At 46.2% G+C, this 13677-nt stretch overlaps 1 protein-coding gene across 3 annotated transcripts in view; it reads right to left on the bottom strand.

Moving 5' to 3' along the window:
- The window catches only part of LARGE1 (LARGE xylosyl- and glucuronyltransferase 1), a 540881-nt gene that overhangs the window by 286633 nt on the left and 240571 nt on the right, over positions 1 to 13677 (bottom strand). For 2 of the 3 annotated variants that reach the window (XM_019446719.2, XM_019446720.2), the window contains exon 3: positions 9352 to 9653. The exons of the other annotated variant lie outside the window; for it this stretch is intronic. In XM_019446719.2, the coding sequence (XP_019302264.2) occupies positions 9352 to 9653 (302 nt within the window). The remainder of the gene's footprint in view (positions 1 to 9351; positions 9654 to 13677) is intronic. 3 annotated transcript variants of the gene reach the window in all.

The raw sequence follows: 13677 nt of genomic DNA, 5'->3' as shown, positions 1-13677 counted from the left end.
AATGTGGGCTATACATTCAGTGAAATATTTTTCAGCCTTAAAAAGGAAGGGGATCCTGTCTCACACTATAACTGAACTTTGAGGACGTCATGGTAAGTGAAACGAGCTAGTCTCAAAGACAAGTACTGGGGCACCTGGGTGGCTCAGTTGGTTGAATGTCCGACTTTGGCTCAGGTCATGATCTCGTGGTTCGTGAGTTTGAGCCCCGCATCGGGCTCTGTGCTGACAGCTCGGAGCCTGGAGCCTGCTTCAGATTCTGTCTCTCTCTCTCTCTCTCTCTCTCTCTCTCAAAAATAAAGAAACATTAAAAATAAATAAATTAATGGGGTACCTGGGTGCCTCATTCAGTTAAGCGTCCAACTCTTGATCTCAGTCATCATCTCACAGCTTGCGAGTTCGAGCCCCATGTTGGGCTCTGCACTGACAGTTCGGAGCCTGCTTGGGATTCTCTCTCCCTCTCTCTCAGCCCCTACCCCACTCGTGCTCTCTCTCTCTCTCTCTCAAAATAAATACATAAACTCAAAATAATTTTTTAAATAATAAATTAACATTAAAAAAATTAAAGGTAGAGTAGAGCTATATATACTGATGTTGGATATTAATTGCTTAATTAATATGGATATTAATTAATATGGATATTAGTTACTCCAAGATATTTAAAAACAAACAAGAAGTAAAATTATTGTTTTGAAAAAGATGCGCATCAGGGCACCTGGGTGGCTCAGCTGGTTAAGTGTCCGACTTCAGCTCAGGTCATCATCTCGCGGTTTGTGAGTTCGAGCCCCGCATTGGGCTCTGGTGCCGACAGCTTGGAGCCTGGAGCCACTTCGGATTCCATGCCTCCCTCTCTCTCTGCCCCTCCCCTGCTCACACTCTGTCTGTCTCTCTCTCAAAAATAAATAATACCACCAAAACTAAAAGGCAACCAACAGAATGGGAAAAGATATTTGCAAATGACATATCAGACAAAGGACTAGTATCCAAAATCTATAAAGAGTTCACCAAACTCCACACCCAAAAAACAAATAACCCAGTGAAGAAATGGGCAGAAAACATGAATAGACACTTCTCTAAAGAAGACATCCGGATGGCCAACAGGCACATGAAAAGATGTTCAATGTCGTTCCTTATCAGGGAAATACAAATCAAAACCACACTCAGATATCACCTCACGCCAGTCAGAGTGGCCAAAATGAACAAATCAGGAGACTATAGATGCTGGCGAGGATGTGGAGAAACGGGAACCCTCTTGCACTGTTGGTGGGAATGCAAATTGGTGCAGCCACTCTGGAAAGCAGTGTGGAGGTTCCTCAGAAAATTAAAAATAGACCTACCCTATGACCCAGCAGTAGCACTGCTAGGAATTTACCCAAGGGATACAGGAGTACTGATGCATAGGGGCACTTGTACCCCAATGTTTATAGCAGCACTCTCAACAATAGCCAAATTATGGAAAGAGCCTAAATGTCCATCAACTGATGAATGGATAAAGAAATTATGGTTTATATACACAATGGAATACTACGTGGCAATGAGAAAGAATGAAATATGGCCTTTTGTAGCAACGTGGATGGAACTGGAGAGTGTGATGCTAAGTGAAATAAGCCATACAGAGAAAGACAGATACCATATGGTTTCACTCTTATGTGGATCCTGAGAAACTTAACAGAAACCCATGGGGGAGGGGAAGGAAAAAAAAAAAAAAAGAGGTTAGAGTGGGAGAGAGCCAAAGCATAAGAGACTGTTAAAAACTGAGAACAAACTGAGGGTTGATGGGGGGTGGGAGGGAGGGGAGGGTGGGGGATGGGTATTGAGGAGGGCACCTTTTGGGATGAGCACTGGGTGTTGTATGGAAACCAATTTGACAATAAATTTCATATATTGAAAATAAATAAATAAATAAATAAATAAATAAATAAATAAATAAATAAATAGATAGATAGATAGATAGATAAATAAAAATTAAAAGAAAAAAAGACAAGTACTGTCTGGCCCCATTTATATGAAGTATCTAAAGTAGACACATTTACAGGAAGCAGAAGGGTGGTTGTCAGGGTCTGGGGGGAGGGGGAGGGAAAAATGGGAGAGTTGTTGTTTAACAGATATAGTGTATTGTGCAAGATGAAAAAGTTCTAGAGATCTGTTGAACAACCGTGTGAATATACTTATCACTACTGAAACACACATCTCTTTTTTAAGAGAGTAAATTTCATGTTAAGTGGCTCTGCCGTACCACAATTAAAAACAAAGAAGATTTATAATGTAGACCTACACTTTTTAGCCACATAGCCTCACCAAGCCCAAGCTTCCACAGCTATAAATTCAGGATGACTGAGTGCAGGAGCTCACACACATAGCGAACACTTGCTCACAAAGTGAAAGCAGACATGGTTAGCATCATTCTCACCAAAAGCCCTGCCCGCTTCTTTTCGTGGTGTTCGTGCCCCGGTCAAGCTGGATGGCTCGCTGGGTTTCTTCGCTTCCGTAATGTGCCTTCGATTTAATACGCCCTAGTCCTTCACCTCACTTAACAAACTCCTCCCCATCTTTCAAGATACACTAGCACCTAATGGAACCTCAGTGTCTCCATCTATAAAGAAGGGGTAAAAATTTCTCAACTCACAGAAATCTGGACAGATTAACTGAGATGATTCATCATCGTACAGGAGCCTGGCATCCTGTAAGTAGGAGAGATGTATCAGAAATCAGTAGTGTTACTATTAATGTAAGAGTTTACAGTATGCTGAAGGGTCCGCCACCTTCACGGTATTGAGCCTTAAATATTCTTGAAAGTCAGACATCAGTTTCTTTTCCTTCTGCCCTTATCCCCAACTCTCCTTCAAGTAAGGATTGGGATAGTCTTTCCCCCACTATTGAAAAGAGGGCTTTGGAGCTGCCCAATTCCCTCTGCTGTGTCAAACGTTGGTGCTTCCTTCACCTTCCTCCCATACAAGAGGGTAGAAGACACAGGAACGTGGAAATGAACCACTAGAATCATTCGTTATTTCGGCCTTGGTGGCAACTGTGTAAAATTAGGACAGATCCTTTATTTTGCTCAACTTGAGCTTCATCATCTTTAACACGAGAGGGTTGTACCTTTACTTGTTGTTCTTAATGGTACATTTTAGAAATAAAATATAGTAAGAGAGTAAAATATAGAAAAGAGATCAAGGCAGGACTGCTCCAGGGTAAGCACAGACAAGAGATTGCAGGAGACAGGGCCCCTTGCCATTGTCACGGTGAGGTGGCCACCTCCAAGACTGTCTCCAAAGATCCCTGCCAGCTTGTGTAACCCCTGAATAATCTCTCCTATGCTGTATCAGGGTCGGTCTGTATGACCAATAGCACTGGGCAGAAGTAACGGTATATGATATCCAATGCTAGATCATAAAAAAAAAAGACTGTGGTTTCTGCCTTGTTCTGCACTTATTTGGGGGGGAAGCCAGCTGCTATAATGTGAAAACGCTCAAGCAACCCTAAGGGACTGAGGTCCCAGCCATGCCTCTGTGCCGTCTCTGAAGCAGGTCCCTGTCAAGCTGACAGATGGTCACAGCCCCCCCACAGACATCTTAACTGCAACCCCATGAGAAAACTACAGACACAATGTCCGACTACGCTGCCCCCAGATTCCTGACTTTCATAAACTGTAAGACAAATAGATGCTTGTTACTTGAAGCCATTGGGTTTGGGGGATAAGTTGGTGTGAAACAGTAATTACCAGATTCGGGGACAGGAGGTAACCTAAGTTACCGCTGTAGGAGCTAGGGTTCCCTGAAAATCAACACGTAAGAAAATCCTACTAAGTTTCTTCCAGTTGTACCCATTCCCTAATTCCAAGGCCTGACATTTAGGGAAGATATTTTAGCAGATTTACATCCTTGAAGGAGCCCCAAAGACCGCCTATGAAGCTAATGAAATCTGAATCCAAATGTTGCAACAGCATCTTCCAAGAGCAACATGTATACAGGAGGATGGCAGGCAAGCCCTCTACTGCTGAGTTATTCCATAAAATCCTCAAAGTAAAAACAATAGATCGAAATACCATATAGTTAGTTAGGGGCCCAGAAAATGAAGCTGCAAGATGTCAAGTTTTATAAACATAATGCCTAACGTAAAACAGTACACCTCTACTAAGTTAACAAATGCAGTCACAATCTGGAAGGCAATTTAAAACAGAACTTCTTTTATAAGAACAGACATACCCTTGCCTCAACCTACTGAGAAATGAGTATCCCTCACAGGGCTACTGTAGCCCCCAAGGGAAAGATGACCTCCATCATGCCTGGTCACCCTGAAGCCTTCAAGGTGGGGCACCTGCCAGACTGGGGCTGTAAGTGTGGGTCCCGGGCACTCTAATTCACAGAGCGGGAGTGCAATGGTTCCAAGCACAGGTTCTAGAAGTAAACTGCTTAGGTTTAAATTTGACCTCCGCCTCTTCCAGGAAGTATGACTTTGAAGTAATTATTGAACCTTTCTTAGCAGCCTTCTAATGGGTAAAACAAAGTATGCTGCTGTGTGGACCGAATGAGATATTTTATGTAAATTTTAGCATAGTGTCTGATCTACTTTAAAGGCTGAGTAAATGTTAACTTTTATTACTACTACATTAATACTAAGAAATGAAGCTCAAAGCACAGTGCAGAAGGAGAGGCATACTTCCCTAATGGTGGTCTCACATCAGAGAGTACGATTCACTTGATCTCCCATAATAACAATATTAATTGTTGCCATATTACAGTATATCCACAAATGCTTGACATTCCTCCCACTGAGAGATGAGAAATGTGTATCCTTTTACCCACGAAACTGGGTGAGCTTTTGAGCTAGTTTCAACTAACAGATTACACTATCAGCAGAAGTGATACTGTGTGACTTCTGAGGCCAAGTCATAAAAAGTGCTTCTGTTGTATCTTGGTCACTGGAGTACTTGTAACTTAGTCTTCAGCTGCTACGGAGGCAGCCGACTGCCCTGGGGCCGCCATGTTGTAAGGAAGCCCAAACCAGCCATAGGGGCAGACACAGAGAGGCCTTGAGTCTACAACAGGAAAGAAGGATGCTGGGTCAGAGCCCACTGCTCCAGCCCTCGCTGCTCAGCTCCAGCCACGAACTAATGGCAACTACATGAGGGACCCCCAAACCAGAACTGTTCACCCAAGCCCTTTCCAAATCCTTGACCCCAAAAAACCAGAGAGCTAATAAAATGATCACTATTGTTTTAAGCCATTACATTTTAGGTGTGTGTTAGGCAGCATTAGGAAAGTGGACCACCCAGAGTAAGTATATGTGACACTCTTGGAGAATTAGTTTCCCAGCCGCTATCTCGTTTCGGCCTTACAACTGCACTGGGAAGAACATATTATAACTCTCACTTCGTAATGATGAAATAGACTACAAGAGGGTAACTGAATCACCCAAGCTCACATGACTAGTGACTGACAAAGCAAACATACCTGGTCAGGAATTTGGATTCCAAGTTCCGTGACTTCTCAGCTGCACCAGAGCGGACTCTCAGAATACACCAGAACCAGAAATGCAAGAAAAATACACAGAGCCACACACACGCTGGCCCGAGTGGAGATCAAAGAGGGTTATTCTGCTTCAAGTTCCATGGCACACAAAAACCAGTGCCTTGCTGAAACAGAATTGCCCTGACAACAGAGAAAGGCAAGAATAAAATGGACAGCTATTTGAAGGCCACATAATTAGGAACGATAAGAGGGCACAGGGACTGGCGAAGGCCCATTGTTTCCATCACCAGATATCTCGGCTGACAGCCTGGCATCATTACAGAAGACTTTTCAGAAATACTTGTCATACCCCAGAGAAGTTTCAGTGCAACAAGAGAGGATGACAACATCCTCGGTTATGAGGCGCTGTGCTCTGACAGGGTGTCAGGACCAGCTTTGCCGCTTGTAATCGCAAAGTGTCGTGACGAAGGGAGACTTCTACTTTGACGCCACTCGCCACTAACTGACATTTCTTCTTTGCTTCTATGGCTTCTTCACTGAAATCTTTAAAGACACCGAGTGATAGAGACAGAGAAAGCATTTATACTGGAATGGGTATGAAGTCAGCATCTCATGGTAAGTGTGGACCCAGGAGACCACGCTGAGACAAGATGCCAGCAAGATGAAGACTTTCAAAGTCATCTACGGAAACTCTGAACAGGACCAGGGTTTCATCACAGATAATTCTACCAAAACCAACCTTAAGGGCCTAAGAAGTAACATTATCAAGACACACAGGGAAAGCAAAGAAAAATGAAGAAATCTTAATTCCCAGGTGCAAGTCAAAAGACTAAAAAGAGAAGTTATGATGAGAATCAACAATCCCAAGATCTTAATTCCTATGGTGCTACTTTATCTTTCAAAGAGCAAAGGGATACAGAGAACCCCATCGTTTATGTTGTGCCTTCAAGCAGCGGCTTCCAAACATGCCCCACTATCTCGAATCACCTGCACAGATCTCTTTAATGCCCATGTTCTTGCAGCCTGCACTCAGAGATCCTCAAGTAATAGGTTGAGGGTGGGTCCCAAGAAGATGCATTTTGGGTACCCAATTCTAGTCACAACCGAGTCTGGGCACAACCCATGTGATAGGCAATGTTCACTGTAACCCTAACATCTGTTCTCTCGAGTGGCAGAGCTCCAAAATGTTAGCAGAGAACATGGTTTCCTTGGATAAAAACCCAACTTTTCCGGCTCCCTTGCAGCTAGATGGCAGCTGCCAACAGCCCTGCAGTAATGTTTTTCCACAACGTGCTCCAAGGGGAACAGATGGTGAAATGTCTAACACGTGTTATTAAAGGAGGGTGACATGCCCTGCCTTAACGCTGCTTCTTTCCTGCCTGCTGGATGGCATGCACAGATATGACCAGTGCTGGGACAGTCATTATGGACAATGAGACCCCCTTGGGAAGCCAGTCAAGCAAGCTGAGCGAAACATAAAGGAAGCCTGTATCCCTAAAACAGACATCCCCACTCAAAAGGTCTCCAGCCTTCTTAAGCTTCAAGAGAAGACTCAAAGCCATGGTTAGTTGGGATGTTTTGACACTTAAAAGTGAAATCTAATGCCAATAACAACCATTTTAGAGCTTGCCTCTAGTTCTAATATATATCATCACCCCTGACATAGTACGAGGCAGGAGCTTGATTTTTATCTTTTTTACTGGTAATTTACAAATGAGGAAATCGAGACACAGAAAATGATAAAACCTGCTTGTTGCCACATGGCTGTGAAGCTGCGATGGGGTCAGGATTTAGGTCAATGTACCACCAGCTTCAGTAGCTGTTTTGCCTACACGATTTTGCAAGGCACTCCAGGCAGAGCCCTCGTTAGAAATAGGAGGTGCATCTCTGAAAACTGAACGGGGGGAAGGGAGCTGCTGGCCAGACAGACCGTGGTAGGAAGAGAAAGCCCCCCATTTTCTCCCTCTGCTCTACATGTGTCCTCCTTTTTTCTTTTCCTTTCCCATCTCCACTTTTTACCTCCTTGATGCTCGGGCAGCTGAATGGGTCTCAGTCATAACAGCATAAATACACTTCCTCCCTCTGGGCCCTCCTACCTGGGCCATAACCCGAGAGCAGACAACATGCAAGAGAGCAAGCAAGCCTTCTCCAAGGCAAGAATACAAGTTCTCAAAACTACAGCCCTCCCAGACCAGCCTAAAGTGGGGGAAGTTGATAATACTGCCGAGTCCCCATTTTCGAAGATGTAAAAGAGAGATACTCAGTACCACGGGCCACTGGCGATGGCAGTGGAAGGTTACGTGGATGGGACCAGGCATGCAGGCAGGACTGAATAAACACACAGCATTTAACAAGTCCTAATGTTCCCAACTCGATGTTTCTTAAACATTTCTTCCTCCTCGCCCCACCCCAACATGAGACAAGAGGAGTTTGGTTCATTGCTATTTCCCAGCACAGGGAACAGCATGGGATACATAACGGAGGCTCAGTAACTATTGGACGAAAGAATGGAAGAATGAATGAAAATACAGTTCGATCATGTCCTGGCCCAGGCTGTCTGTCTGTGCTTCCTGACCAGCTCCCCATGTCCTGCATTCTTTCTCGCCCTGCTTCCTATTCTTCATACTCTCATGTACATTTCTCACTGGACAGCCTCCATCTACCTGTGTCCACCTCTCCACCCCTCATCCAGGCTGGAGACACCATGACAAATCCTCCCAGCCCAAGGGCTCTCCTCCTTCACCACTGACCTTCCCCAGACCTGAGTCTATGTTGCTCAGCAAGCCCTACATTCCCTGACTGCAGTATGAGCAACAGAACAGGACTCCCCTCACATGAACAACATGTTGCTTTTTGCCAAGTGTTTTCAGGAGGGTTGAAGTCTAACATTCTGAGAATGTGGCCAGGAAATGGAATAAAGCAACAGCAGGTAATATATCTAACCAAAATCAATAAAAGTTAACCACAATTGAACACATATTAAGAACCAGGCTCCGTCTGTGGCTTTATATGGCCCATCCCTTTTACTTCTCATAAATCCCCCACGAAGCAGGAATTATTTTCTCAAATTTATTGGTGAGGCACCTGAAGTTCAGAGAGGTCAGGTAACTTGCTCTGGCACCTACGGCAGAAACCATCAGAGCTGGGATTTGAACTCGGGCTTGTCTGGGTCACAAAAGGCCTTGCTCTTAACAGGGGTGCTCTAATTCCTGTCCTTGGGAACCGGGAGAAGCAGGAAATGAACGTGCATGCCATTGCCTTCAGTGCACACAGAAGCACAGATGCACAAACAAGAGGGGTGAGGCCGGTAGGGAGAAGGGGCGGGTAAGTTCTCCAAATGTCCAAAGAGTTACTAACACAGAAAGCATACTCTAAAAGTGGGGGGCAGGATATTCAGTTGTAAAAGTTCAAGACACTGCCTTAGAGAAGTAACAGGTCTCTGGTTCTCCAGAAACTGATCGTTAAGTGAGGAAGGAGGTGGCCAAGGGAACTGTTGCCCAGCAAGGCCACAACTCCAGGTACACCACTCACACCGTAGTCTAAATTAACAGGTGTCCCCAGGAAGACAACTAGGCGTAGAGACCCTGAGTGGGTCAAAAGGAACCGCAAAGAAGGAAGCGGTGGTTTCCATCCCTTTGCTCCTCGTAAGCTCTCTGTGCCGGAGGCCTTCCCATACCCACTTTTCAGATGGCAAGGCTGAGGCTCAGAGAGGCTAATCGACTGGCCAGGCCACACGGCAACGGTAGCGACCGTGCAAGGTTCCCACGTAGGCCCGAGTCAAAAATGCCAGCCCTTTGCGGGCACCTGGCGGTGCTTCCCGGTGGCGTCTGCGAGGGGTGAGGGCCGCTGGCCTCTGGACCACCGCCCCCGGGGTGCTCTTTACCTCACACTTCTCCACGACCGGCTGCTGCCCGCACTCCGAGCTGTTGCCCGCCACGATGCCCGCGCGGAGGTTCTCGCTGTCCCCGGTCCCCTCCTCCATGGAGTAGGTCTTGTTGTGGTTGCTGCGGCGGTGGGCTGGCGCGCGGCCCTGCGCCAGGCTGAGCTGCCGGCGCAGCGCGCGGTTCTCCTCCTCCACCTCGCGCACGCGCACCTCCAGGCTCTCGCGCTCCCGCTGGCCGGCGGCCGCGTACCGGGGGCTGTGCGGCTGCGACTCCAGCGGAGACAGGGACACCGGCTTCCCATCTGGGGAGGCGGAAAGACCGGGGGACGGTTAACCGCGACGAAGCACACCGCGAGCCCCGACCCGCACCCCATGCATCTGTTCCGCTCACGAGGGAAGGTGGATCCAAAGTGAGTGACCAAGAGATGCGTCCAGACTGACCTGGGGACAGAGTTGAGAACGGAATGACTTAGGAGGTGATAAAAAGTAACATGCTATTTAGAGAAGACAATCATAATTTTTCCTAACTAAATACCCTGTCGTCTTTTCCCACCTTGGCACATTTCCTGGTAGGCGTTTTTCTTCTGGATAAAACACACATGAATATGAAGAAATAGCAGGAGGAAGGGAAAGAGGAAAAGGAGAAAGTGGAAGAGAGCAAAAAGAACAAATATTAATAACGACAAAAGTTTATTTTGGTCTTCCTATGTGAACTCCTATTCATCCTTCAAAACCCTGTTTCTGAAGTATCACCTCCCAGGAGTGTCAGAATTCGTCCCCAGGTCTCTCTTATGTCTCATCCTATACACTCTCCACTTAAATACAGTTTCATAGGAGGCCCTATAGAGAGCTATGGATTTTTAAAACATTTTATTAATGCAACATCCCCATCTCCCAAAAGTACTTAGCATACCACATCTTGTACACAGGTGCTCCAGGTACATGACACACTCAAAGCTGTCTGTCCTCCCTGTTCCTATGCTGCAGACATCCCAGTATCCAGCTACAACACAGCTGCCTTAGGGACTACTAAGCAAAAATAACATCTCTAGAAAATTACCCTCTCTTAGCCACCCGCCAAAAAAGAAGCTTCTCATTTTCCATACTTCAAGTTTTTCTTCTTCCTGCTCAGACCCCACTGAGCTTCCAAACCATCCCAGAGAGTCTCTGCGACCCACAAAACTTGAGGATCAAAGAACGCAATGAATTACACCCTGCGGGGTTCACCTGTGCTGCTGAACTGAGTCGGCCTCTGCCCAGGGCTTTTTGATGTGTCTCTGGGCCTTCACAAACATGACTCATTTCTCTCCCTCTTAATCACCTCGGGGTTAAACACCTGAGCTCCTGGCCCCCTCCTATCAATGTGGCATATAGGACTCGCTGCATCCCACTGCCCAGGACCACAGATCAAAGGCTGAGGCTGAATGTGTGGGTACACAGAATCACAGGTGGCTTAGGGCTGTATTGTCCCCAAGCTGGCCAATTACAAGCTCTAACCCAGGCTTTTGAAACCTGTTTCCCTGTTTGGTAAAACCAAATTGGTTCCACTGAGAATAAAAACGAATAGGCCACTGACGGCAACTGTGTTTGCTCAACTGGCATCGACCCTTCGAGCAGGGGTGGGGAGAGATGCGCATCAGGGCCCCGCTATGCATCCGTGCAGTGCTGGGTAGTTCCGTGCTGATAATGTCTTAGGTTATTCCGACAAAAACAGGTGTCAGACTCTAAACACTTAAGCCTTCCTGTTGGGGTGGAGCCTGAGCAGAAATAAAGTTTCCATGACTGTATGGGGCCGTGCCCCTGCTTTCGTGCTGGGAGTTAAGAGTTCTGGGGCTTGAGCGGTCTTCTTTCTTATGGAAACAAAACAAAACACCGGAACATTTAGGAAGGCACCCAGAAGCTCCGGAAAATTCACAACAAAGGAAAATGAGAAATTTGTTCTTTGGAGGGATTACTTAAATGCTCTGAGCTTCAGTTTTCCAGTCTCTGAAATGGGAACAGAAATGCTAACCTCACAGGCGCAATGGGAGGCTTAAGTAAGATATGGAAATACAAAGCTCTGGGGGCTTTGTTTCTCATTGGGCAAACAGTTCCAGTAGTTTCCGGTGAGAGTGAGTGGTATTATAAGTAAGCTGAGTTGATGACATAAATTAGCGTGTTAAAGGCTGTACATTTTCTGAACTCAGGGCTGTTCTCTGAGTAGTGTATGGGAGAAAAGGGCCAACAAACCTTGGCTTATTCTGATCTGTGGCGTCTCTGAACCTTCTTCCCTTCAGCCTCAGTTAGGTCCAAGTTCATCCAGAAGCAAAGTGGAGGAGTGGGTAGGCTCCCAGGGAGACCTCATCACTTCCTCTGGCTCCCCTCCCAAAAGCCCCACATTTTGCATGCCTATAATTCTTTGATTATGTGCTTATAAATAAAGTCATAATTATGTAATCCCCAAGCAATTACAATTCCAAGGGTAGCAAGGGGGAAATCCTATCAATATTCTTTAGACCCCAAATGGTGTTTTTTTTTTTTAATGTTTATTTTTGAGAGAGAGAGAGAGAGAGAGAGAAAGCAAAAATAGGGGAGGGGCAGACAGAGAGGAAGACACAGAATCTGAAACAGGCTCCAGACTCTGAGCTGTCAGCACAGATCCCAACATGGGGCTTGGACTCATGAACTGGGAGATCATGACCTAAGCCGCAGTCAGATGCTTAACTGACTGAGCCACCCAGGCGCCTCTGGACCCCAAATGGTTTTAACCAAACTTAGCTCTCCAAGGCCTGCAGGTGTTTTTTTCACTCTATAGATTTCTCAGGGTGCCTGAGTGGCTCAGTAGGTTAGGTGTCTGACTCTTTGTTTTGGCTCAGGTCATGGTGCCACAGCTCATGAGTTCAAGCCCCACATAGGGCTCTGCACTGACAGTGTGGAGCCTGCTTGGGATTCTCTCTTTCTCTCTCTCTCTGCCCCTCCCCTGCTTGCACTCTAACTACATAAACTTTAAAAATAAAATAAAAAATAAAGCTCTATGGATTTCTCAACCATTAAGACACACGAAATAATAAATGTCAGGCCTTAAGGAGGGGAACCAATGTTGGGAAAGGCAACATGTATGCTGTGCCCTACACCTGGCATATAGGAAGTGCTCAATCAAGAGCAGAATTCTGGTTTGTTCTAAAGGCAGGCTGTCCTGAGCTGCCCTTCCTCTTCCTTGGCCAGGTTCAGCTTCTGGAAGGGAGCATACTGGAGATGTGCCTCAGGGCCTTCTCAGCTGACTTTCCCTGCCTCGTGTGCACAGGGACCCTGTATCTCTTCCCTGGCGGATGGATCCCAATGCCGCTTGATACCAAAGGGACCTGTTGCTCTGCCAAGTTCACGGCTCATTCTAATTTCATTCATCCTGATTCTTGCTTTTGTTCCTGGGCTACTCATCTCTCTGGTTCCTGACCTCTTTGTTTTGGCTTGTCCTAGCCCTCTGGGTGGGGAGGGGGAAGGGTTAGGACAGCGAAAGTTCACCTTTTCAGAGGTGCTTTGCAAACACCAATGATGGGGACATCTTATGGGTTCTGGTCTCTCCCGGGAGTGCTCCCCTACCTCTGGGTACAGCTTGTCACTCCAAGGCCCATCACGTGGGATTTTATGGCCTATGTCGACAGCTGTGCCCACACCAGTACTTCTCAGACCATCAGTGGAAAAGAACCAATTTTCCTCCCAACCAATCCTGGATAAAAATCTGGCCCTAACACATGTACCCAGTACATAGCTTGACCCACGTGCAATACATCACATGAATTTGACAAATTGGCCTATACCCTCTTCATCAAGTCTACTGATCACATGCTTGGGCTGCCACAAAGTCCAATTTCTCTAGAAGTTTCTTATATAATTTTCATACTTCCTTGTTGTAGAACACTTTGGGCACTGTGATGTTTCATTTTGTGTGTCACTTGACTGGGCCACAGGGTGCCCAGATATTTGGTCAAACATTATTCTGAGTGTTTCTGGAGGAGCTTAACCCTTTGAATCAGCACACTGAGTAAAGCAGGTTGCCCTCCCTAATGTGGGTGGGCCTCATCCAATCAGTTGAAGGCCTCAAAAGAACAAAAGGGCTCACCCTCTCCTCTGTAAGAAACTTCCTCCTACTTGACAGCCTTTAAACTGGGAAAATTGTGGGGTTTTTTGTTTGTTTTATTTTTTCCCTCCCGCCTTTGGTTATGAACGGAAACACTGGCTCTTCCTAGGTCTGAAGGCTACTAGCCTTTTGAATGGTATTACATCGTCAGTTTTCCTGGGTCTCTAGCTTGCCAATCACCCTGCAGATCCTGGGACTTGACCAAATCC

The sequence above is a fragment of the Panthera pardus genome, unplaced genomic scaffold (genome assembly GCF_024362965.1).
Source record: "Panthera pardus isolate Hobbes unplaced genomic scaffold, ASM2436296v1 HiC_scaffold_6, whole genome shotgun sequence".
In the NCBI taxonomy this organism is placed as follows: domain Eukaryota; kingdom Metazoa; phylum Chordata; class Mammalia; order Carnivora; family Felidae; genus Panthera; species Panthera pardus.
Note: the sequence above shows the minus strand (reverse complement) of the source record. Positions and strands in the feature narration are given on the sequence as shown.